At 40.3% G+C, this 25,198-nt stretch overlaps 1 protein-coding gene across 4 annotated transcripts in view; it reads left to right on the top strand.

Moving 5' to 3' along the window:
- INPP5F (inositol polyphosphate-5-phosphatase F) overlaps positions 1-25,198 on the top strand; it is an 83,841-nt gene that overhangs the window by 26,243 nt on the left and 32,400 nt on the right. For 3 of the 4 annotated variants that reach the window (XM_045803270.2, XM_087862660.1, XM_087862661.1), the window contains 5 exons: positions 11,743-11,879; positions 21,427-21,555; positions 21,780-21,947; positions 22,052-22,108; positions 24,615-24,813. In XM_045803270.2, the coding sequence (XP_045659226.2) occupies positions 11,743-11,879; positions 21,427-21,555; positions 21,780-21,947; positions 22,052-22,108; positions 24,615-24,813 (690 nt within the window). Of the gene's footprint in view, positions 1-11,742; positions 11,880-21,426; positions 21,556-21,779; positions 21,948-22,051; positions 22,109-24,614; positions 24,814-25,198 lie in introns of those variants that run through there. The other variant, XM_045803274.2, reaches the window with a different exon arrangement.

The following is a 25,198-nucleotide window of genomic DNA, read 5'->3' as shown; positions in this document are numbered from 1 at the left end:
GATGTCTCAATCATTGAAATGGTAAAATGTATAATGCATATGGTTTAAAAAGTGTGATTTTAGTCTGCTGGGGAGACTTTGCTAGGACGGTAATGACGTGAAATATTTTATATACTGCAGTGATGAATGAGTGGAGTGTCACTAGCCTTGCCTCAGTGCTTTCCTAAAAAGCCATTAGAAAACCCCAGTTGTCGAGGGAAGAGGAGAGAAGCTGGTAGGGCTTCTTATGTTTAAATGTGAGTATAATTGTCTGTGTGTGGTTGCATTGTGAGAGAAGTAGATTGTTTCATTGTCTACTGACAACTCACACTATGACAAACATATAAGGTTCGGGGTAATGGTTGTACAACTCCATACATGTATTAAAGTCATTGAGTTGTATGCTTGCAATGGGTGAATTTTATGGTCTATAAATTAGATGTCAATGAAGCCATTAAAAACATTTAAGTTGGAAGGGAGCTTTTGATGTACTCTGTTGTCATTACTTCTGATTTTATCTTAACTAAAAAGTTAAATACCTTTCTCTTTAGGTAACTTCTGGTGATTTTTTTCATTACTAAAGTTGCTTTGAGGGAAATTTTGAAAGGCTGTATTATTTCTGACATTATATTTCTACCAAAATAGGAATGATTTAAAATGTAACTCAAATCCAGTCATTCTATATTCATTTTGTTATTCCTGAGGATCTCCGAATTATTTTGGAGGTGAAATTTTCATTGGTGACTAGGTTCCTGGCTAATCCTTAGAAGAGTCTTTACTTGTAGTTTAGGGCACCTATTCTGTGAATGGCTTTGGGTCTGGGAAGCAGGCAGCTAAGTGGCATCTTCTCCTCACTCTTTGCTGCTTCCTTCCTCTTCCTTTTACTCTCTCCCCAGGTATGTCGGTGCTGAATGGCCCTTACCTCCTCTCTTGGCTCCCTTCAGCCTCTTCCATTACTGTACACTTCAGAATTTTCCATCACCTCTCCTGTCCCTAATCTGAGCTCCAGTCTCCTTGGTACAGATGGTTTCACCTCCCTGGCAGGGGCAACGCTTGAACTAGACACACGAATGTGACCCATAGCTCTGAGCTTTCTCAAGGGTCCTCAGACAAGGAGGCTTCGTGTTGCTGAGCACATCTCTCACGGGCAGATACTCATTTTCAGGCAGAGATTCTTTAGAGATGGGCCAAAGTGCCTCATAGGCTATTCCACTACCATTCCAGTTTCCACTTACAGACCCATTTGTTCTTAAACTCCAGTTGTTTTCCTCAGTGATTCCTATGATGGTGATATTAAAAGTTTTTAGCTTTGGAAAAAGAGGATTGTTATGGTAAGAGTGACTCTATGTATGGACCACCCACAATTCTTCCCTTATATACTTTTTGAACTTTTTTTTCAATTGAACATTCTGAAGTGATTACAATCAAATTATTATCAGCTCTAAGTGTTGAAAAAAAGAAATCTTGATAAATCTAGTAAGTTTTCATTTACATTGACGTTGGCCCAGTTTCAGCCATCCAAAGCAGAAAATGATTACTGATTGAATTGACTTGGTTTTCAAGTTGGTTACAGCCTGTGGGCCTGGGGTCCCCTCTTGTAACGGCCGTGGCCTCCAAACTTGAAGCATGTTTGTGTCATCTCTCCAACGGTAATTTATCTTCATGATGGTAGACCTGCATCATGAATAAAAATCCCAATTATGGAGCAGCTGGGTGGCACAGTCGGTTGAGCATCCAACTCTTGATTTGGGGTCATGAGGTAGAGCTCTGCGTCGGGCTCTGTGCTCAGTGCGGAGTCTGCCTGAGATTCTCTCTGTCCCCTTACCCCGTCTTACCCCCGTTCTCTCTCTTTCTCACTCTCTCAAGTAAATCTAAAAAAAATACCAATTAAACTTCATAAACTTATGTAATTATACTTAGGTAGGTTTGAAACATTAAAATTTTCAATAAACATATAAGAAAACACCTTAACATTTTGGGGAGGATAAGCTACAGTTGTATGGAAAATGTACTTTCATATACAAATTCATTTTGCTCAATGATACTTTAAGTTTGACTTTTCTAGTTTTTTTAGAGTGTAAGAGATTATTTCATTTTATGGCAGGTCATTATTAGGGATTTAAATTCATCCTAAGCATTGTAAGCTGACCTGAATATGCTTCTGATTCCACCATTTGGTATTTTCGAAATGGTGCCAATTAAGAGCCTCTTGCCCTGGATCCTCTCCTTGTGAGTCATTGTCAATTTTCTATAAACCCAGACTTGGGGAACCTTTAGTAGGCAACAGAGCAACCAGTCAAGAAATATTGAGTAACTACTAGGTATGAAAGATTAATGAATTAATAATTGGCTTTTTAGTTAGTAGGAGAATTAGAAGCCCAATATGATAGACTTTTAGCTACCAGGTACCTGACTGAAAAAAATGGTGCTGGTGTAGTGATAGTATTACTTGTAACTCCACTTACTTGATGTACGAGGCTCCCTGAAATATATTCAGGGATGTATAGTGTTCTATTTCTGTTAGGAGGTACAAAAGCATTTCTGCTAATGTAGTAAAAAAAAAAAAAACAAAACAGAAATGGCTTTATTTACTCATTTATGTATTAACTGAGCTTTATGCCCAATATGGGGCTTGAACTCACAACCCTGAGATCAAGAGTCACATGCTCTACCTATTGAGCCAGCCAGGCGCCCCAGAAATGGCTTTAAATATAAAACAAAACATTATATTAAATATACTATGAATTCATATCTTTAGAAATTTAAATTCATGCATGAGTTTGCATAAGACCTACTTTATAGATTTATGCTCATATTCATGAATAAAAGTACTGACTGGCCAATTAATAGCTTATACAGTGGATATCAATGAAGTAGGTTTTATGCACACATCAGACTGGATTTATATTCCTACCAAAGATTTGTGTTTAAAAACAAAACGAAGCAAAACAGGATCCTTCAGATTGGAGCATAATTTATCCCGAGATAAACCATTAAGATTTCCCAATTATTAGCTTCTCTTAAAATGTAAAGTGTGTTAATATTATATGATGGCTCATTTAAAGAGACTTCATACATTAAAAAAAAAAGAGATCAAGAGAAACTAGTTAGTGTGTTTTTGACAGCAACAGACTAGCAGTACTTGAAGAGATAATAGCCAAGAATTTTCCAAAACCAATTATAAATACAAGTCAGAGCTTTAAGAAGTACTTTGAACCACAAGGGGAAAAGTATAAAGAAAACCACACTTCGGTGCCTCATAATGAAACTATGAAAACTGAAGACAAAGAAAACACCCTGAAAACAGACAAAGAAAAAGTGCACATTAAATTCAGAAGCATGTAGTGAGCCTTGATAGAAACAGTGGAAACCGAAAGACAGTGAGCGACTGATATTGTCAAAGTGCCTGTGTGGTACTTTTGTACCTTTAAAATTTAAGGAAAATAAAGACATTTTGAGACAAACCAAAGCTGAGAGAATTTGCTACCAGTAGTATCCGCACTAAAAAGAAATACTAAAGAGAGTTCTTCAGGCAAAATGTAAATGACTCTCCATGGGAGCATGGGAAGGGATGGAGATCCACGGAAAACGTAAATAAGTTGGTAAACTTAAAGGAATGTGGCTTTATGTGGAGTTAAAATCAATATAGATTTAAATACACAACAATAGAAACGATAGGGAGTTGACGGGGGTTCCTGTTCTAAGGTCCTTTCACTGACCAGAAATTAGTAAAACTGGTAAAAACAAAACAAAAAAAAACAAAAAAAAAAACCCTAAAACACATAGGCTTCTGCAAGTCAGGGTTCTTGTAATCATCCTCTTGATATAACCACTAACAAAATAATAAAAGATTGTAAAATGTGGATAAGAAGGACATAGAATAATAATTTTAAAAATCCCAAAAAAGAGAATTAAATATATAGAACGGTTAGGACAAATAATAAGACAGTAGATTGATTTCTAAATATACCAATAATTACATATGAATGGATTTAATACCCTGTTAAAGCACAGAGCTTTTCATACTGGAAGAACAGTCAAATCCATCTATAAGCTTCTCTCAAGACAAACACCTTAGGTTTATGTATAAAGAATGGTTGAAAGTAAAAGGATAGAAAAAATAAATCTTGTAAACGCTAACCTCCTGAAAACTGATGCAGCTGTACTAATATCAAAGCAGACTTTAAGGCAAGCATAGAGGGGTATACAGTTCAATAATAACAAAAGGCTTAGGTTGCCAGAAAGGCATAACAATTTTCAATTTGTACGCACCCGAACATAACTTCAAAATATATAAAGAGCAAGGAGTCATTTGACTGAAATTGGTTCAAGACTGTCCATTTGAAATGGCAGAGAAACACGTATTTTTAAAGAAGATTTTACTTAGAGCATGAACGGAGGGAGGGGCAGAGGGAGAAGAGACTCCTGGGGAAACGGGAGCCCAACACGAGGCTTGATCCCAGGACCCTGGGATCATGACCTGAGCCACCCAGGCATCCTACACATAAGTATTCTTTTTTTTTTTTTTTTAAGATTTTATTTATTTATTTGACAGAGACAGAGACAGCCAGCGAGAGAGGGAACAAGCAGGGGGAGTGGGAGAGGAAGAAGCAGGCTCATAGTGGAGGAGCCTGATGTGGGGCTCGATCCCATAATGCCGGGATCACGCCCTGAGCCGAAGGCAGACGCTTAACCGCTGTGCCACCCAGGCGCCCCTACACATAAGTATTCTTAATGTCGGTTTGACACAGAAGAAAGGAAATGTGAGCCAACTGTAATCCCCTTTCCTAATTCTCGTTTTCCTTCTTTGCCAACATGTTTCTATCCTCCAATATGTGTAGTGGGAACGCAGACCCCTTCCTGAGGCATCAACTGTAGAAGCCCTTCAAGAAGTTAAATATCTGTATTTGAATATTAAGTTACAAACAACTTTGAAGGATAGGTGTCCACTTGTCTCTGGATTCACATGTGGCCATAGTTCCAAACTCCACTGTGCCGGCCCCTCCATTCACGATGGACCGTATTAAGGCAGCAGGTGCTCTCTGGTTGGCCGTTTCCTACCCTCTCCTCTGAGAAGTGGAATCAGGAGAGATACAGGGCGTGCTCTGTCCTCAGGAATATAGTCTGCTCTTTGGGGACAAGCTAAAGGAGGTAAATGCCTGAGAGTCAACAGCAGACTCCCCTTCTCTCTTTATTTTTGCCTTTCGTCCTAACATGAATGGTTATAGAGAAATACAGAGAAAGTGGAGAGTGTCCGAAAGAGCAGTGAAAACAGAACCTACAAAGTAAGTTATGGTTATATGCCATAAAATGCTTTGTTTTTTTTCTCTCTCTCTCAAAAAAATAAAGTCTTAACAAAAAAATCTACTGGACCAGTTCAAATCAGAGCCAGTCTTTGGAAAAGGTGAGCCAGAAGAAAAGAAAATAAGAAAGCAAAATCTTTTTCACACAAAGATTTCATTCACTTCAATTGTCTGGCACATACGAATATGTATGTATTTCTTTCAGGAGCTCTTTTCATTGAATCTCACTTAACCTATTTACCAGATTAACCAACATGCCCCACTGCCTCTCTGCAAAGCCTGTTGGGGGGTGCCCTGGATGCCCTGGAGGCTGAAAGCTGGTGGCTGGTGGGGGACCGGGTAGGAAGCTCCCTCTCTCCTGGTGGATCGTTGTGGATTGTGTTTGTTCCCAAACCTGTTTATATCTATTTAACTCATTATTGTAATCACATAATTTAAATAGTAAATAAGCCCATTAAGTCTAAGTGCTAAAGGAAGCTGAATTGAATACTCTGGAAATACTAAATAAAGCTGCATTAAGAAGAAAAAGAATAAACAGCACCACCCATCAGTGGCTCATCCACAAAGAAAAGTTCTCGGTAAATCAGTGTGCATTTGAATGTTTCGTATGAAAAATTAAGGTAAATTGTTTTTTTTTTTAAGTCCTTTTTAAGCCTTCAAGTAAGATTAAAAGGACTAATGCCAAAATGATAACCAATTGCTCTTACAAAGTGGGGTTTGGATTTGATTTAAAGAATATCCGTGGAATGGGGAATAATGATCAAAGGGAACTTTATTTTAGCCATTAGCATTTACATTTTTAAGCCAATAGAATGTATTCATATATTCCCTGTAAAATTAACATTAATAAAAATAAAAAGGGTTGCTGGACACTCATCGTTGGATCAAATGCTTATCTTTTCTTTATGTCAGGAGGATGGATAGCCGTGTTGAGAAACGCGTAGATGGAATACTTCCAGGAGGTGAGGTCATGAGTGTCTCTCTAAAAGCATTTTTTTCTGAAATTGGATGAAAAAAATTTTAGACGAAAATCTTTATTCCACAATGGTTTATCCCCTTTTAAATGAGTCACTTCTTACATAGAGCAAGCAATTGACTCTTTTCCAGGACTATTGTTTTAGTTTGCCCTACTGGTCATGCTTTTTAAGATACTGCTTTCCTAATCCATTTTCTTATCTCGCTGGGAAGTCAGAATTCCTTGTCTGTCTCTTCCTGGAGGAGCCAGGGTTACAAAACTGACTTTTTCTCCCACTGTAATGTGTTTAAAAGGGTGAAAGAACATCTTTATGCCAAAGGACCTTGCTAGCCTAAGTTTCCTTGGACCCTTGGTTCCACACACATCCGCATCTCAACGTGGCAGCTTTATTTGAGCCAAGTTTTGTTTTTTACCCCCTGGTGAGTGATATAAATTAATACAATAGCCTGCCTTGGTGCTTTTAAAAATTTAATTACAGAATTATGCCTGATGCATCCTGGGACTGCTAAACACTAGTGCCCGATACTTCCACATTTTTCTTGTCTTAAAGCTCAAACTATAAAACATATATTTTGAGTCATTTAACGCTGTTACTAACATGCTCATTCTCGCCAGACTTTCCAGGCTTCCAGGGTTGTTATGTGCTGTTTCACCTAAAGCAAAATAACTATAGAATAGACATTGCTATTGTTTTCCATGTGGTTTTTTTGTTTTCCTTTGTTTTCTGGAGCTAGTGATTATGCCTGGAGATAGAGTGGCAAAGGGAGTGGGAGAAGGGCTCCACCCCAGGCCCCCAGGACCACAAACTGAGCCGAAGGCAGACGCTCGACCGACTGAGCCGCCCAGGTGCCCCTCCATTGTGATAATTTCAATTAGTTTTTTGAACGCTAGTGAAAAGAGGTAGCTGTTTGGAGTAGTGTTGATGTTGTTCAAGAATTATGGGGCACCTGGGTGGCACAGCGGTTAAGCGTCTGCCTTCGGCTCAGGGCGTGATCCCGGTGTCATGGGATTGAGCCCCACATTGGGCTCCTCCGCTGGGAGCCTGTTTCTTCCTCTCCCACTCCCCCTGCTTGTGTTCCCTCTCTCGCTGGCTTTCTCTCTCTCTGTCAAATAAATAAATAAAATCTTAGAATAAAAAAATGAGTAGGCTGTCCTAGCTTTACCTTTGTCTTTGACAGAAAATATGCTTTTTAGTTTTTTATTCTCTGCTTCACTAGGTTAAAACCCCTAACAAGTTCTGGGTTTTTTTTTTTTTTTTTTTTTTTTTTTTTTTTTTAAGAAGGAGCTTTAAAAAATTGATATGTCGGGGCGCCTGGGTGGTTCAGTCGTTAAGCGTCTGCCTTCGGCCCAGGGCGTGATCCCTGAGTCCTGGGATCGAGTCCCACATCAGGCTCCTCCGCTGGGAGCCTGCTTCTTCCTCTCCCACTCCCCCTGCTTGTATTCCTTCTCTCGCTGGCTGCCTCTCTCTCTGTCAAATAAATAAATAAAATCTTTAAAAAAAATTGATATGTAATTCACGTGCCGTAAAAGTATCAGCCTTTTAAAAGTGTATATTCTCAAGGTTGTACAGCCATCAGCACTAATTCCAAAACATTTTCTATCCCAACTTACTTTGATTATAATTAGTCGATATCTATTCCCTTATTTTTACTTTTCATGTTTTCTTTTTGATCAGTGTGTGAGACTGGAAACAGACAGGAGGTTAAAAGACTTAAGAGAGCAATTAACCCAATGCAGTTCGTAGATCTGGTTAGAAGTCAGCTATGAAAAAGACATTTTTTTAGTCCATGGTCCCCACACTCCCAGCTGCTAAATTATTTCAAAGCAGACTCCAGAGAACCTGTTTATCCACAAATGCTTCAGTATGTGCTCCAGCACTTCCATGACACACTCTTTGCTCTGTCTTTATCATCATGTGCTAGGTGCCCATATTACATGGGTCTGTTTCTGTCTGCTCTGTGCTACTCTGGTATTCATGGGACCGTTCCTATACCAGTACCCCATTGTTTTATTTATCATAGCTTTATAGGATGTTTTGCCACCTGATAAACGATTCACTCTTAGTAACAATCACATGAATTACAAAAATTATTTAATCCTTATAGCTGCTCTCTGCAGCAGGCAGTTTTTTCCCATTCCACAATGAGAAAACCAAGAAGTCAGTCAAGTATTGTGCTGCCAAGTACAGGGTAAAAAAGTGGTGAGTTAGGGGTGCTTGGCTCAGTCGGTTAAGTGTCCGACTCTTGGTTTTGGCTCAGGTCAAGATCTCAGGATCCTGGGATTGAGCCTCGTGTCAGGTCTGTGTTCAGTGTGGAGTCTGCCTGGGATTCTTTTCTCCCTCTGCCTCTACTCTCCATGCTTGCTCACGCATGCTCTCTCTCTCAAGTAAGATCTCTTAAAAAAAAAAAAAAGTGGTGAGCTAAAATTCAAGTCTGGGGGCGCCTGGGTGGCACAGCGGTTAAGCGTCTGCCTTCGGCTCAGGGCGTGATCCCGGCGTTATGGGATCGAGCCCCACATCAGGCTCCTCCGCTATGAGCCTGCTTCTTCCTCTCCCACTCCCCCTGCTTGTGTTCCCTCTCTCGCTGGCTGTCTCTCTCTGTCAAATAAATAAATAAAATCTTAAAAAAAATTAAAATAAAATTCAAGTCTGAATTCTGACCTCAAAGTCCAGAACATTAAAGCCTCCCTAAAAAGGGAAGGCTGCTATTTGCAGATTCTTTCTCTCTTGTTTGATCATGTACATTATATTTTCTTGGATTTAATCTTCATTCTAACTTCCCAGATCTATTGAACTTCAGTCCATAATAAATATATTTTTAAAAAGCACCTCCATTTTACCACATTTTTTCTGTTGAAGTGGCTAACTAAACTCAAAAAATGAATATTTCATTTTAAAGTGTATTTGAATTCGTAAGTTGTATTTCAGTATTGATAGTATCAGTGTTTTTGTGGGGGGAAAAAAAAGATGCCTTTTGGTTTCCCAAGTGAGTTGATGTATGGAGTGAAACCTCTGTTCGAAGTTTAGTATTTTTATATTTTGGCACTGTGCCATTAGATGGTTTATTGGAAAGATGTTTATTGCATTTGTCTATGCACATTGTGTTTTTCATTGCTGTGATTTATTAAAATCATGATATGCAATGTTAATATGACATGTATCCAAAGTCAACTCTAGCAAGAAGTCATAAAGTAGGAAAAGGTCTTCGTAGTGTTGTCTTGTCTGGTTAGCTGCCAACACTGTAATTTGTTCAGCGTAAAATAGAAATTATTCCTGTGAGGTTAGGAGACCTATGGTAAGGATTTTGTTTTATTCAACAAAATACAAAATGTATTGACGTTGAACAGTATGTTGTTTGTTGCCAACTCCTACCCTTCTGAAGAACAAGTATCATGTTATGTGCTTTATTTATTATGTGTTCCATTTATTATATGACAGGTGCTTGATAAACGGTCTTGATCCATGCCTGAAATACTCCCTAGCCCAAGGTCGGTCCTTGGTTAATGTTTAATGATAATGAATAATGAAATGGCCTATAAAACCCTTGAAACTTTGGAGTAAATTTTCACCCTTCTTTATAAAGAATTATGAAACTCTTCCAAACTCTTGCATTTATGAAATGCCTAAAGCATATCTTCAAAGCACAATCCCTAAAATGAGAGTTGATTGATATTTGGGGGAAAATGAAATACTGTGTATCTCTTTGAAGAACGTTTTTCATATGGTGAATATATACCCATCACATTGGTTTTCCACAAGAAATTACTGAAACACTATTTCAATTATTTTTGGTGCTAATTAGGTAGTCTTTTTTAAGGGTGTAACTTTATAAACTGAAAAATTGCATTTGCATGCTGTCTTTCATAGACCATTTCTCATTTAATTAAAAATCTTTTGTGAAAAGTAAAAATGTGGATTGGAAAGATAATTGTTGGGCCTCTGGGTGTTTTCTTTCCTTTTTTCTTGTGTTTATTGAAGATTTCTTTAGTTCGTTTTACCATATATGGCCCCCCCCCCATTCTTCTTAATAGATTATTTGCTCAGTGCTGGTGTATACATAACGTAGTTTTGGAATTGCTAAATCATACCCTTCCAGCAAATTCCCTAACCAGAGTACAGTATTACATACAGTTCTTTTTGTCTTTATCCTTAAAAAATACTGTTTTCCAGAGTTATTTACGTGAGTTTTTCTCTAGCAGTGTGGTTACATTGTCCATTCCAAGCAGAGTTGAGTTGCTGTTTGCACTTTGTTTTGAGTTGTCCCCTCCCCCCCCCCCCCCGCCCCACATTCTGGTTGAAAGGAACTATGTCTTTATTTTTGAGGAGATGTGAAACATCACCATGGTTCTAAGAGTCAGAACTATACAAAAGGATATACTCAGAGAACTGTCATGTCCCCTGATCCCCCTTCTTCCATCCTGTTTCTTCCTACCCTCTGCAGATAACCAGTCTCATTAATTTCTAATTCATTGCTCTTATTTTTTGTGTAAATTTGCAGATGTATGTATATTTTCTCATATCTTTTTTTTTTAAGATTTATTTTTTCATTTTAGAGAGCGAGCAAGCCCCGTGTGTGGGGGGAGGGGCAGAGGGAAAGGAAGAGAGAATCACAAGCAGACGCCCTGCTGAGCACTGAGCCTGACCTACGGGGGCTCCACCTCACAACCCAGAGATCACAGCCTGGACCGAAATCAAGAGTCTGGCACTTAACTGGCTGAACCACCTAGGCACCCCTCAGATCTTCTTTCTAACATAAAGGGTGGCACACTGTAGATATTCTTTTGTGCTTTGATTTGATAATATAAATTATTATATGATTTTATTATCTCCTTGTTCTATAAATATATCCGGTTTATACATGTAATATATCAAGAAATTATTCCTTGTCAGTTCCTAGACCATGCCTGATTCTTTTTTACGTCTGCATAGTACTCCACAGAGTGGATGTGTCCTGGTTTATTCAGCCATTCTCCTATATCTGGACAATCAAGTCGTTTCCAGTATTTTGCAATTACAAACTGCGGCAATGAATACACTTTAGTGTACATACTTCTGGGTTGGTTGTGTATCTTCAGGGTAAACTCACAAGAGTGGGATTAGTAAGTTAAAAGTAAGTGCTTATGTTTTATTATTAGGTATCACTAAATTTCCCTCCAGAAAAGTTGTATCTGTTTTTATTCCTGCTAGCACTGTATGACATGCCTGTGTCCCCACAGCCTGGTTAGGGAACGTGCTGTCATACCTCCGTATTTTCCCCGATCTGATGGATGAAAATGGTATCACTGCATTTTAGTTCACATTTCTCTAATTATAAGTGAGATTGAACATCTTTTCACATATGGAAGGCCATTTATATATCTTTGTCATGTGCTTTACTTTAAAGGGTTATAGCAATGTATATTTTGTTGTTAGATTATTTGTCTTCAGCTTGCCGGGACAGTAGCCCTTTACAGATACCAGACATTGGTGTGACTTTTCTCTTTCAGATCTTCCATGGTGGCTTATTTTAATTCGGCAGAAAGCGTTGGTGGGCAAACTTCCAGGAGACCATGAGGTCTGTAAAATTACCAAAATTGCTGTGCTGTCACTTTCTGAGATGGAACCTCAGGATCTTGAGCTAGAGGTAAGGTGGGAAGTCTTAGGAAATTTTATGGAAACTTAATATAAATATAATAACAAATAGGAGGATTTGGTTTAATAGACCAAAATCATAATTTTAGAGCTGGATAATATTTTTAAAGTAGTTTAATCCTGTGGCTTTCAAACTTCACTTTAGTAATGGAAACTTTGTTTCACAATCTGAAATCTAGTATATCAGATGCATGAAGGCAGGGCTGCTTTGGGTGAGGTGGTGATGCGGGGGAGGGGATCCTTGGGCCCCCCGCCCACGTGGCCGCTACTGGAAAGCCACTTTCTGCTTCTGGGGAGCCCTAGGACTCTGCAAAGTACAGTTTGAAAACTCCTGATTTGGGGGAGAGAGAGAGGGTAGTCAAGAAGGTGAGATTTGACTTACTCTATATGCTTTTTTACCTCTATTTATTGAAATTTTTCAAGCATATATTTCTTTTGTAATTTATTTTAAAGTTTGTTTGTTTGTTTGTTTGTTGTTGTTTAAAAGAAAGAAACCACCGATCTAGTGCAATCTTTTAATTTTTCAGGAGGGAACCAAGCCTATAATAGAGGGACTTAAGGCCAAAATAATGAGATTTTCCAGGGCCAGTATTTTTTTACCACGCTGTACTGCCTGCCACCTGGTAGAAGGAACCCAGGAAAGCATTCGTATCGTGTTTGCTGTTGGTGCGGATAATGGCATTAGGGGTATCATCACTCCGCCCTAGTCCTTGGCTATCTTTTTTTTTTTTTTTTTTTATGATTTATTTATTTATTTTGGAGAGAGAACGAGCGTGGGGGTGGTGCAGAGGGGGAGAGAGAGAGAGAAAGAATCTCAAGCAGACTCTGTGCTGAGTGGGGAGCCCAACATGGGGCTCGATCCCATGACCGCAAGATCATGACCTGAGCCGAAATCAATGGTCAGCTGCTCAGCCAGCTAAGCTGCCCAGGCGCCCCAGCCCTGGGCTATCTTGATCGGTGTGTGATGTGGGAGGCCCTGAAAGTTACGTGGGCTATCACATTTAATCCCTCAGACCACGCTATAAGGTAAGCTCTGTTGGCTCCACACTGTACGGATGAAGAAAGGAGGCTTGGCAAGAGTTAAGTCACAGCTGGGAAATGTGGGGTCTGGACCTGGGCTCAGGCCATCTGGTCCTGTATCACTCTGCTGAGTTGCCTCGCTGTTTACTAAACAGCAGGTAACAGGCAACATAGCACCCACTGCCCCACAATTCTATACGTGTTTTTTCAGACTGGGTTCTTGGGGAGGAAGTTTGGGGACAGGGTTAAATTGTTTTAAAAAATAAGTAGGGGCACCTGGGTGGCACAGCGGTTAAGCGCCTGCCTTTGGCTCAGGGCGTGATCCCGGCGTTATGGGATTGAGCCCCACATCAGGCTCTTCTGCTATGAGCCTGCTTCTTCCTCTCCCGCTCCCCCTGCTTGTGTTCCCTCTCTCGCTGGCTGTCTCTATCTCTGTCAAATAAATAAATAAAATCTTTAAAAAAAAAATTGTTTTAAAAAATAAGTAAAAATGTAGCTATTTTTATGCTTCATATTTTACTGGTAGTTTGACAATCTAATTTTAAGAAACCAACACTGAAATGAATTTAAGAGGGGGCGCCTAGGTGGCTCAGTCAGTTAAGCCTTTGGCTCAGGTCATGATCTCAGGGTCCTGGGATCAAGCCCCACTTTGGGCTCCCTGCTCAGTGGGGAGTCTGCTTCTCCCTCTCCCTCTGCCTCTCCCCCTGCTCCTGCCCTCGGTCTGTCTCTCAAATAAATAAATAAAATCTTAAAAAAACACGAATTTAAGAGGACCCTGATATTCTCTTTATTACAGGAATCAAAAAAAGAGGAGAGTACTTCATATTCCCCTTTATTGGTACTAAAGTTAGAACATTATTCATTATTGCTGATCCAGAGACAAATTCCTTAGATAGCAATTGGGCCTATTAAAAGCAGGTCTTTGTAGTTTTTATTTGCATTTTATTGTAGGGAAGAGCAGCCAGACTAGCAAAAGTTTTGTTAGTTTACTAAACCAATAAATCTGTCATCAGTGTCTTTGGATAGCGTTGCTGACAAATTGAAAGATCAGCGTGGCTTTCTGTCGCCAATCTTTGTCTTGAGGGGGGGCACCCCTTGGGCTGGCATTCTGGTCTGAGCATTAAGCGTGGGGACCCTGGTAGTTAGATTTAGAGCAGACGACCAGCTTGTCTAGCACTTAATCCACCTGTCAGTCATCAGTCTGCACATTTGCACTCCCAGCCCTGGGGTAATGTACTGTCGCTCCTCACCCAGAAAAGCTTGGGACCCGTGTTGGATTTTTCAGGGAGGTTTTCTGATGCCCTTTTGCCCACCAATCTGTAACATTTTTGAGATTAGTAGCTGACTGTTGGATAAAGCTGGGGTGGGGGCTGTTAGAAAATGACATTTACATGGAATTTTTAAACACAAAAATGTGAATATTACGAAAATTTTAAGAAGTTTTTCATTTTTCACATTTTTCCTTTTTTTCTGTCTTGTACTCTCAAGTAAAACAGATTATCTTTAAATGATTTCCCTCCCGTGAGACAGTTGAATATTTTTACAGCACTGTTGGACCCTATAAGCTACAGGGCTTAGCAGGGGGCATTAAGGGTGTGGTTCATGTTAAGAGTTGAAAATACATAATGATCCTTGTTGATTGGGGGTAAACATGACATAGAGAAAATATTTCCAGATCCCTAATTTTAGTGAATAGTTTGGCATACCTTTCTCTCAAGAGAGTATCAAGTTAGAAATTTGCACTTAAGCCTTTCCCCCTTCTTTTAGTCCTGTTTTGTGGTAGACGCACTTTCCAACAGTGAACAATAGGAGGAAAGGCAAAGAAGGCTGTTGAAATCGTGAATTGCTTATTTTCTGACACATTAATTTAAATCTTTGGGATCTTTATTTCAATTTCCATATAAATCTATTTAAAAGGTTATAGAAGCTTGATAATTTTTGTTATTTTGATTTTTTTTTTTTGGTGTAGTAAATTGTAAATGAGAAGGGAAAAAAACCCCACTACTTAGAAATGATCATTGTCCATGTTCTAGTGGGTTTTAATGGTTATTTCCATTTGCCCCAAGCTCTTTGAAGGAACAATGTTACTTTTAAATTTTCAGAATACTTTTCATTTTTTGCATTTTAACTTTTTTTCCTGTTTAACTCCTCTTATTTTTCATAAACATACTTATGCACATGAAAAGATTTTTTTAAACAAAACAGAGTCTTACATTTCTTTCTACATCTTTCTAATTTGGCTGCTTTCAGTGTTCTCACCCTTGCCCAGCAGGGCCCTCGGGCTCCTTAGTGTGATCACTGCCTCAGATTTGCTAGGGCCTAGTCTGTCTTCTGTAATTGGAGCAGAAACAGTCTTATTCCAGAGTCTGGAATTAGGAGATTTTCTAGTTTTCTGTCTTGGTTGCCTTTTTACCTCAAGTACAAGGCTTGTTTGCCAATTAAAAAAAATAAATAATTCACATATTATACAATTCACACCCATTTGCAGCATATAATTCCATGGCTTTCAGTATATTCAGTTTCGTGACCATCACTACAATCGCTTTAGAACATACGCACGTATGTTCTCCACGAAGAAACCCCGTGCTCATTGGCAGTCACTCCTCATTTCTCTCCAAACCCCAGCTCCCTCAGTCCTAAGCAGCCTCTCATCTACTTTCTGTCTCTCTAAATTTGCCTCTTCTGAGCACTATTTATAAATGGATCCTACAACATGTGGCCTTTTGTGACTGGCTCCCTTTTACTTAGCACAGTGTTTTCAAGGTGCATTCTGGTTGTTCGTATATAGCGTACCTGATTCCTTTTCATCCCACTGTATGGATCCGTTGCATTTTATCAATCCATTCATCAGTTGATGGCTATTTGATTGTTTTCACTTTTTGGCTGTGCTGAAGAATTCTGTGAACATTCGTGCACAAGTTTTTGGTGGACACTTGTTTTCGCCCCCCTCTACGGCATCCATCTAGGAGAGGAATTGCTGGGTCATATGGTAACTCTATGTTTAACCTTTTGAGGACCTGCCAGACTGTTTTTCAAAGGAGTGTGCCATTTAAAAAAAAATGATCTATACAAAGTTATGCAGCATCGTGGGGTTCAAAGAGATGAGAACATAGATGTTCTTTCTTTTGAGAAAACATCCTTTAAAGTTTTATAGGCTTCTGTCCCACGTCTGCATATCTTATTTGCTGTATCTCATTGCCTTAATAGATAACTGTATCATTTTCCATATTTGGTTTCCCTTTAGACATCTGTTTAAAATTTTAGCTCCAGATGGCCATAGATACCAACTTTTAAAGTAAAATTATTTTATTTTCCTTTTCTTAAACAGCACCAGCAACATCCCTTAATCTTGGTTGTGAAACGTAAGTTGCTAGAGTGATAGAAGAACTAGGGGAGCATCATGGTGCTTGTGGTGGTTTTCTTTTTGAGATCGTGCGTATCAAAGTTGTGATAAGGGCCTAAGCACACACTGCACAGAACTGGCTGGGCCTCTGGAAAGAGGGAAGGTGATCCCACTATCAACACTGTATTTTGTAATACCAAGAGCTCTGTCTAAACAAAGCATCTTTAGACTGGATGTGATCCTAAGAAGTTATTTTCTCTCTCCTTGTTTTTTAGTAGGACTAAACTTAATCCTTTTAAGATTAAAGAATGTACTTGTGATGAACACTGGGTGATTGTAATAAAAACAAAAAAAATGGTAGCCTGCTTTAAAATAAATGTAACCCTTTAAAAAATGATAGCGGTCTATGCTTTTCTAAAGGTAACTACGTGGAATATTCTAAAATATTTATTGAATTGTTTAAAGTAAATTTAAATCTCTATTTAGAAAAATTGGTTTTAAGAGACAGAAATAGACTTCCAGATTAAGATGGTATTGCGATCTGCTATACAGATCACAGTCCTTATCGGGAAAATTGGGGGCCATATTTATCTTAGAATTCAATTTTGGGGGTTTTCAAAAGGCTATTCCATGTATTCCATCTACATCCAGTGAGTCTGGGCCTTACCCCGTAATACAGCACATGAATATTTCCTGACGAATCATAGGAATATTCATACTAAGGGATATAAAGGATGGCTATTAGTAGCCTCATATCTGTTCGAAGCATATTGGGCCATCAAATGAATTTGTAACGAACTTAAAAAATGAACTTGCAGGTTTCAGAGATTTTTAGATTTGGGGGTTGTAGGTAAGGAGTTAAGGGATATTGAGATCGGGCTGTGTTCCAAGCCCAGGAAGGGGATAGATTTTTTTTTTTTTTTTTTAAGAGAAAGGAAAAAAGCAAAAGACATTGCCAGGCCTAGAGAGAAGCAGCATCTTCATGGACCCTACATGGGTGTTAGATTGAACTGATACTCTAGGCCTCCTGGGTTCTGGGTCTAGAATCGCAGTGGGAACGGGAGATTTGGCTCCTGCACAGTAAAGGGAACTTAAAAGGGCTGCAGGGGAGATGGGGGCCTGGAACCATACTTAGTGCTGGAAGTCTGGTGCTGGAGTGCAACTCCCCAGCTCATGAGAGGAAGCTTGTTAGGTTGTCTGCTCTGTGTGGGATGATCATGCATAAGGAATTCTCCTGTCGGTTAAGCTAGTGGCACCTGCCTTGAGAAATACTGATCTGGGCAAAAGATAAGGATCTGAATGAACACACTAGCAATCAGCATGAGGTAGTTGGGGTGGATAGGAGAGATACTAGGGGAGAAAAATGGAAAATGACCACTTGGTTTCTTGCTTAAGGGATCTAGTAGATGGTGCCATCGGTGAGATAGGGCAACCAGAGGAAGAACAAGATTTGGGAAACAAATGTTGATCAGTTTTGGGGATGCTGAATTTGAGAGACTAGTGTGTCAGTAGCTGGGAGATGTTATATTTTTATATCATGAACTCAGAGCCAAAGAGTGGCATTAGCAATGTGTGGCTAAACATACCAGTAGTTGTTAAAATGAAGAGAGGACAGTGTTTTCTAGACTGCATGAAGAAGGGGAAGAAAGCTAAGGGCAGAACGTTGGGAGACACCACCGTCTTTAGAGACAGAAAGGCCAACAAAGAAGACCGAGAAGGAGCAGTCAGAGGCGGAGGAAGAGCCCAGAGTTGTGGGGACCAGAGGAAGAGACCACAGGAGTAATTGTTAGCGTCCTGTTCTCAGAGATAAGGCTTATCCTCTTTGCAGTTGAGGAGGTCGTTTTACTCTGCCTAAGTGGTCCCATTAGGCTTTCCCTCTCTGACCTACCCCAATCAGACCGTGTTCTCACAAGTGACTGTGACACCATTTGTACCCTGCTAACTCATAGGCGATTCTAGGGTTGGGGAATGGATTAAAAAAATACATGTTCTGGTAAACTCGAACAGTGTTAAAAGATGGTAGGAACAGAGGAGAGAGGAATGAGTGAAGGGAAGGTCCTGGTCCTAGAGGGGACACAGCACTCTCCTGCCGAGAGCGAGGAGTGCCTGGGTGCAGACGAGATGGGCGCTTCAAGGCTACTTGAGAATAGCTAGGTCTTGAGCGTCAGCTTTGAAACTTTCCTGCGGGAAATTTTGCTGGCTTGGATACTCTTAAGGAATAGCTGTCTGACAAATGCATAATATCATGTTTTAGAAATTAAAATTGCAACAATCTGTAACTAGGTTTGGGCATATTTTCAATTTCTTTAAGAGTGTTGTTAATATGACCAGATAATTAACATTCTATATAACATTCTAACATTCTATATAAAAATTGCTAACCAACAGTTGCTCAGTGTCGCAAGCAGAGGCAGGGGACTAAGGGGAGAGCCTCTTTTTAGACTGCTTCTCAGGGCACCGGGGTGGCTCAGTTGGTTAAGTGTCTGCCTTCGACGCAGGTTATGACCCCAGGGGTCCTGGGATCGAGCCCCACGTCAGGCTTCCTGCTCAGCGGGGCACCTGCTTCTCCCATTCCCCCCGCTCGTGCTCTCTCGCTCTCTCTCTCTCAAATAAATAAAATCTTTAAGAAAGAAAACTGCTTTTCTACTGCTCCAGTGATTCTGTACCAATGAAGATGGGGGTGTATAGGATATATTCATGAAAGATGGGGAGTGACCTTTTCACAGGACTACTTATATGCATGCCCCACATAGGAATCTGGAGGTTCCCATGTATATTTCAGCATCAGAGATTATTCATTCATTTAGCAAATATTTATTGAGACCTCCCATGCCAGGTACTACTAAGGCACTGGAGATACAGGAGTCAACAAAACAAACATGTCTGCCATTATAGAGCTTCCATTATAATAGGGGGAGGACAGACAATAAATATCAGCATAATAATTATGTAGTATGTTGGGAAGTAATATATGCTATGGGAAATAAAAGTCAGGCAGAGTAAAGGGGGTGGGGGGAGTGCCCGGGGTGGAGATTGTGGCAGGTCGTCTGGGGAGAGGGTGTGTGGGCAGAGAGGACAGCTAGGACAAAGTGTCCGCCCCCCCCCCCAAGGTGGAAGCATTCCTGACGTGCTGAGGAGCAGCAAGGAGGCCAGTGGGGATGCAGCAGAGTAAGCAAGGGGAGGAAGGTGGTAGGAGGTGAAGGCAGTGGAGGGAAGATGAGCTTCTGGTTTTGGACATGTTGAGTTTGAGATGCCTGGTAGAAATTCAAACAGAAATGTTGGGATTTGTGAATCTATAATTTTGGGAGGGAGCTGGGCTGGAAATATCCATTTGGGAAGGAGAAGTTGGCATATAGAAGATATCTGAATCCATGAGATTGGGTGAAATCACTGAGGGAGTGAATGTAGATGGAGAAGAGGGTCAAGAACTGAACCTTGTGGTGGCCAAGACATTAAGAAGTCAAATGGTTGGAAAGGAACCAGTAAAAGAGATAAGGGAGACCAGTGAGAGCCAAGTGTACAGTGTATCAGAGAGGATGAGGGAGTAGTGAACTGTGTCAGATGCTCGTGAGAGGTTAAGATAAGGACCAAGAGTCCACCATTGGGCTTTTAGCAAAGTGGAGGCCATTGGTCACAATGAAGATGGCAGTGTAGGGGAGTAGTAAGGGTCGCGCGCAGTGAGGAGTACAGAGGAATAGGACACTAGCTGGCAGAGGAAGAGGCATCAAGTGAAGGTGTAAGAGGAAAGATACATCAGTGTGTTTCTATGCTGATGGGAGGTGCCCCGTGCAGGGCGGGGAGGAGAGAGCTGCTGGAGCAGTGTCCTCTTGCTTGGTTCTTCTCACCTTCCCTATCAGCTTGAGATCTTGTTAGTTTGACTTACTTTCTGGGAAATCGTTAGCTCAGTTTTGGCAGGACGGCTGTGAGTGACTTCATCTTTAGTCCCCTTGTGTTCACCGGTAGAGCAGGAGCGGCATTAAGTTGTAATCAGGTTGCAAAACCATGTGAATAGAGGTTTTGGTAGCTGTAATTTTGAAAAGGCGTAAGGTCTGTAAGATTCCGTTATGTCTGAATACAGTCCAATTATCAGTCTCCACTTCAGTTTCCCCCCAGCTTTATTGAGGGATAACTGACAGAATTGTCCACTTCCAAATTTCATAGAACAGGAATGCCTTCCCCTTTTTATTCAATTTATAATCAAAGTTTGAACGAGCTTTTTTTCTTCTCATTAAGGTTTTTTTATCCTGTTTATCATCTAGTAATAATTATTTAGTAAGTAAGACACCAATTATAATAGGCATTTAGTAACTGTTCTTAATGAGAGCCTACCACTTAGTGTAGTAATACAACCCGTGTGTTGAAAAAAATGCAGTTAGTCTGCATATGATTAATAGAATCTTTGTGTACCTTTCAGAATATTTGCTTTGTGTGTTGAGCTGCACGAAATTATATATAAAACCTTTGACTTTAACCAGGTAGCCTTCTTTAGAACCCCTGTGCCCTTCTCAACGTGTTCCCATCCTCTTCCTCATCTTTGTCAGTTGGACTACACATTTCCTGCAGCCTCTACTTACTGCTTCTTCAGATTTAACGAATCTGTGGTCCCAAAGAGTATGTTGTCATGCTGTTTCCATTAATGTGTGTGAGGATGGGAGGAGAAAGAGTGATTGAAATGTCCAGCTTTTAAGATTTCCAATAGATCAGACTCTTGACATCTTCTCAACTGAAACACTCCGTTAACTAGCAGGAATGAATAGCACAGAGAGCTGTAAAGTAATGCCCCTGGAGCATAGCAAATGTGTATTTTGCAATATTTTTTACCTTAGATGCTGATTTTCAAAGCATTAATAAGCCCTAACCAGAGCATTTTATTCTTCAGTTGTATTGGGTAAGAATCTACCGTAATTATGACCCTAACCTGAATTTCCTGCCCCTAAATCCTAAGGATATCCTGTCCTATATTCTTTGCTTATCCTCTACGGTAGCTTTCTAATCCTTGAAACCACAGCTATGCTTTCTAAGATCAGTTGTCTACTTGGTCATTTTATGAATGAGGCTTGAGGTTTTCTTTTGACCAACGTGCATGAGCAGTAGCAGCCCCTTCTGCACTCATACCTGAACATTTAACAAGCCGATATAATAACAATGAATTTTCTTTCTCTTCCTAATTATTTAGCTCTGTAAGAAGCATCACTTTGGAATTAACAAACCAGAGAAGATTGTACCATCTCCCGATGACTCAAAGTTTCTACTGAAGACCTTTACACATATTAAGTCCAATGTGTCTGCTCCTAATAAAAAGAAAGTAAGAGTTTAATTGATATGGGCTTGGAATTCATCTTTGATTAGTTTTAAGTTGAAGGGTAATTTTCTTCCCAGTAAACTTGTTTTCAAACTGCTCATCCTATGAAAGCACTATCTGGGCGTGGTCCTTGAGATTATTTTCACTTCTCTCCTAGGAAGTTGGGTATTATCCACATGACGCCATCCATTGAATTCCTGCAGTAATAGTAGACTGATTTCTTACAGGTTAAGGAAAGTAAAGAAAAGGAGAAGTTGGAGAGGAGACTACTTGAGGAGTTGCTGAAGATGTTCATGGACTCAGAGTCCTTTTACTACAGCTTGACCTATGACCTAACCAATTCGGTACAGAGGCAAAGCGCTGGGGAGAAGGACCCCCGTCCCCTCTGGCAGAAGGTACTTCTCTCATAGCTCAGAGCAGAACTGTTTACGGACCCATCTGGCTTCTGTAGTAAAACTCACAACATGTTTCTGAATTCTTCCTTCTCTGCCTTTTCCAGGTTGATGACCGCTTTTTTTGGAATAAATATATGATACAAGATCTTACTGAGATTGGTGTGAGTAATTGTTTCTAAAATAGCCTAAGGAGTTATAATTGCTAAGCAAATATTTTAAAATTACATTAAAATGAATTAAAAATCTCACTGAAGTGGGGTGCCTGGGTGGGTCAGTTGGTAGAGCACGTGACCCTTGATCTCGGGGTTGGGAGTTCGAGTCCCACGTTGGTGTGCAACCTACTTAAAAAAGTTGTGTGTGTGTGTTTTTTTAATTTAAAAAATCTCACTAAAATGTTTTCCCCTCTAGAACGGGAATCATTTAGCTGGGAAAGCCAAGGCGTTATTTAGGGCAATTTACAGCTCCACTGCCTCACCGCAGGCCTAGCTTTTTAGCAGGTTCCCGTAGGATAGAAGTAATTGAAGGCTGCAGAACTAATGTCATAGAGTTCCTATGAAAGAGAGGTTTTGTTTGTACTCATTGGAAATGTTGAAGCACAGTTCCCCTTTAATGATACCGGTCATTTAACTTTCCTGTCTCCTCATCTGGGAACTGGAGGAGACAAATCTCGAAGGACATTCCAGTCCTGCCAGTACTTGAATCAGGGAAGATAGGGAATGTGGGGGGATTATTGCATGAGGTTCCTTCCAGTTGAATGGTTACTGTGTCCTTTACTCTGTCACATATGTCAAAGAATTAGGACTGTCCGAGGACAATTCATTCAGTCCACAAATATGTATAGAAGGCTTGCTATGTGCCAGGTACTGTTCTGGACACAAAGTGGGCAGACAGCCGAATGGGTAACATATTATCTTTTCACTAAGTTTTCAAAAATTTCAAACCTTTTTCTCCTTTCTCTCTCCCCCCCCTTGGCGGTGGTTAGTAAATGACTTGACTTCAGCTGTGTCTACCACTCGATCGCTATCATGCCTCTGTTGAGAATGAGGCTTGAACATGTTCTTGCCTCTTTTTATGAGGCTGATCAAACTATGACCACTGAAATTCAGTGACGGGGAGAAAAATAAAGGTGACTATAATGTGAATTTTTGCTGTTTGCTGACATACTGAGTTCTAATATGTTTGGTAGAGTTTTTGTCAGACACTTGGAATTACCACTGAAACTGACGATTCACTGTACATTTCTCTTTTCCTGTTGAGTTTTGCATGATTGTTAGAACAAAAATACAAATAATGAGGGTGGTGGTAAGAATAATGAAGGCAAATAGACCCTTCACTTCACAATTTTCAATTCTAACCACGTTCCGAAGATCCTATCTGCGTGCTCCATAAAACAAAACCATGCGACAGGTCCTGGCTTATGTGGCTGTGGACGATGAGGTGGGTTTGAAGGTCGATGCGGTGGGTTTGAAGGTCATGCGAGGTTAAGGCTGGCTACAATTGTGAAGATGCAGCAGAAAGAGAGAGAACAATGGCCTGGAGCGCTTCTTACCCTTTGTTGCAGACAGTCAACTGGGAAATTGGAGTATTCTTAGCCTGCAAGGCACAGAAGGGGACAGGTCTAAGTGTAATTAATACTCTCCTAATTATGTTGGGTGACTTTGTAAGATAAGATACTCATGGAAAGGATTTTTTGTTTTGTTTTGGTTCGGTTTGTTCACTATGTGGATTTTAGCTCGGCAAGGCAAGTTTTTTTTTTTTCTAAACTAGAAAATAGGCTCAGTCGTTAAGCGTCTGCCTTCGGCTCAGGGTGTGATCCCGGAGTTATGGGATTGAGCCCCACATCAGGCTCCTCCGCTGGGAGCCTGCTTCTTCCTCTCCCACTCCCCCTGCTTGTGTTCCCTCTCTCGCTGGCTGTCTCTCTCTGTCAAATAAATAAATAAAATCTTATAAAATAAAATAAACTAGGAAATAGAGTCAGTCTTCTGTGCTCATAATAAGGTAATCAGAGTTGGTTGTATTCTGTTAAAGCCTTGATGCAATGGGGAGTTAAAAATCAACCTGTACATTGTGGGTTTTTTTTTTTTTCCTGTGCCAACGGGAATAATCACAATAGCTACATTTGTTGAATTCTTAGGATAAGGCAGGAGCTAAGTCAAACCCTTTATACATTTTACTCATTCACACAGCCTAATGCGGTAACAGTTTCTCCTATTTCTCAAATCAGGACGTGGAGGCATGGTGAGGTTAAGTGATTTACCTGAGTAAGTGGTGGAGCTTGAATTTGTTACCCAAGCAGTGTGGCTTCTCTGCTGAGGACCCTCTCAGGCAGCTTTTTTTTTTTTCTTTAAAGAAATCTCTACACCCAACGTGGGGCTTGAACTCACAACCCTGAGATCAAGTATCATGTGCTCTATCAGCCAAGTCAGCCAGGTGCCCCTCAGGCAGCTGCTTTTGAATTGATCACCATAGAGAAAGGGAAAGGCTCTTCCCTTTGTCCTTTTCCCTCCCTCCTTCCTGCCATCCTCCAGTAAGCAGGAAACATGGTTAAAAAATAGAAGGTTTCTGCTTCTAGGAAACTCACAAACATGGGCTGGCTTCTGTCTGGGTTGAAGCAAGCAGCTGTGCTTGTACAGAAGAGAAACAGCACGATGCTTGTATTGTTTTCAGACACCAGACGTGGACTTTTGGATTATCCCCATCATCCAAGGTTTCGTGCAGATTGAAGAACTTGTGGTTAATTATAATGAATCATCTGATGATGAGAAAAGCAGCCCAGAGACCCCTCCCCAGGAGTCCACCTGTGTCGATGACATGCACCCACGATTTCTAGTGGCTCTCATTTCACGCCGAAGTAGGCACAGAGCAGGTGAGTAGAGGGCTGAAATCGTGTGCTAGTTAAATTCAGACGAGGATGGTAAAGCTGCAGATGTGTTGAAATGCTAATGACAATAATGGATTTGGAAACATAATTGGTTTCAAAGTGCTCAGTGACTCTAAATAGTGTGATGTAATTGGGGACCAATTTCTGGAGGGAGGTGAAGGGGGAAAGTTAACAAAAGCAGGAAGAGAAGAAGGTATATATATGGAGAAGAGAAGAGAGTCACTTGGGATATGCTTCTAAATACCATTGTTCCCACTGACAGCCTGCATCACGGTAATAAATCCTTCCTGAGTGCGAGCACCCTTGGGAAAACCCTTCCCTTTCAGTTCACAGAAAGTATCTTCACTTCAACTTTGAAAAAACAATGATG

The sequence above is a fragment of the Ursus americanus genome, chromosome 6 (genome assembly GCF_024610735.1).
Source record: "Ursus americanus isolate L20-20 chromosome 6, mUrsAme1.1.p, whole genome shotgun sequence".
In the NCBI taxonomy this organism is placed as follows: domain Eukaryota; kingdom Metazoa; phylum Chordata; class Mammalia; order Carnivora; family Ursidae; genus Ursus; species Ursus americanus.
This window is presented reverse-complemented; position numbering and strand designations above follow the sequence as displayed.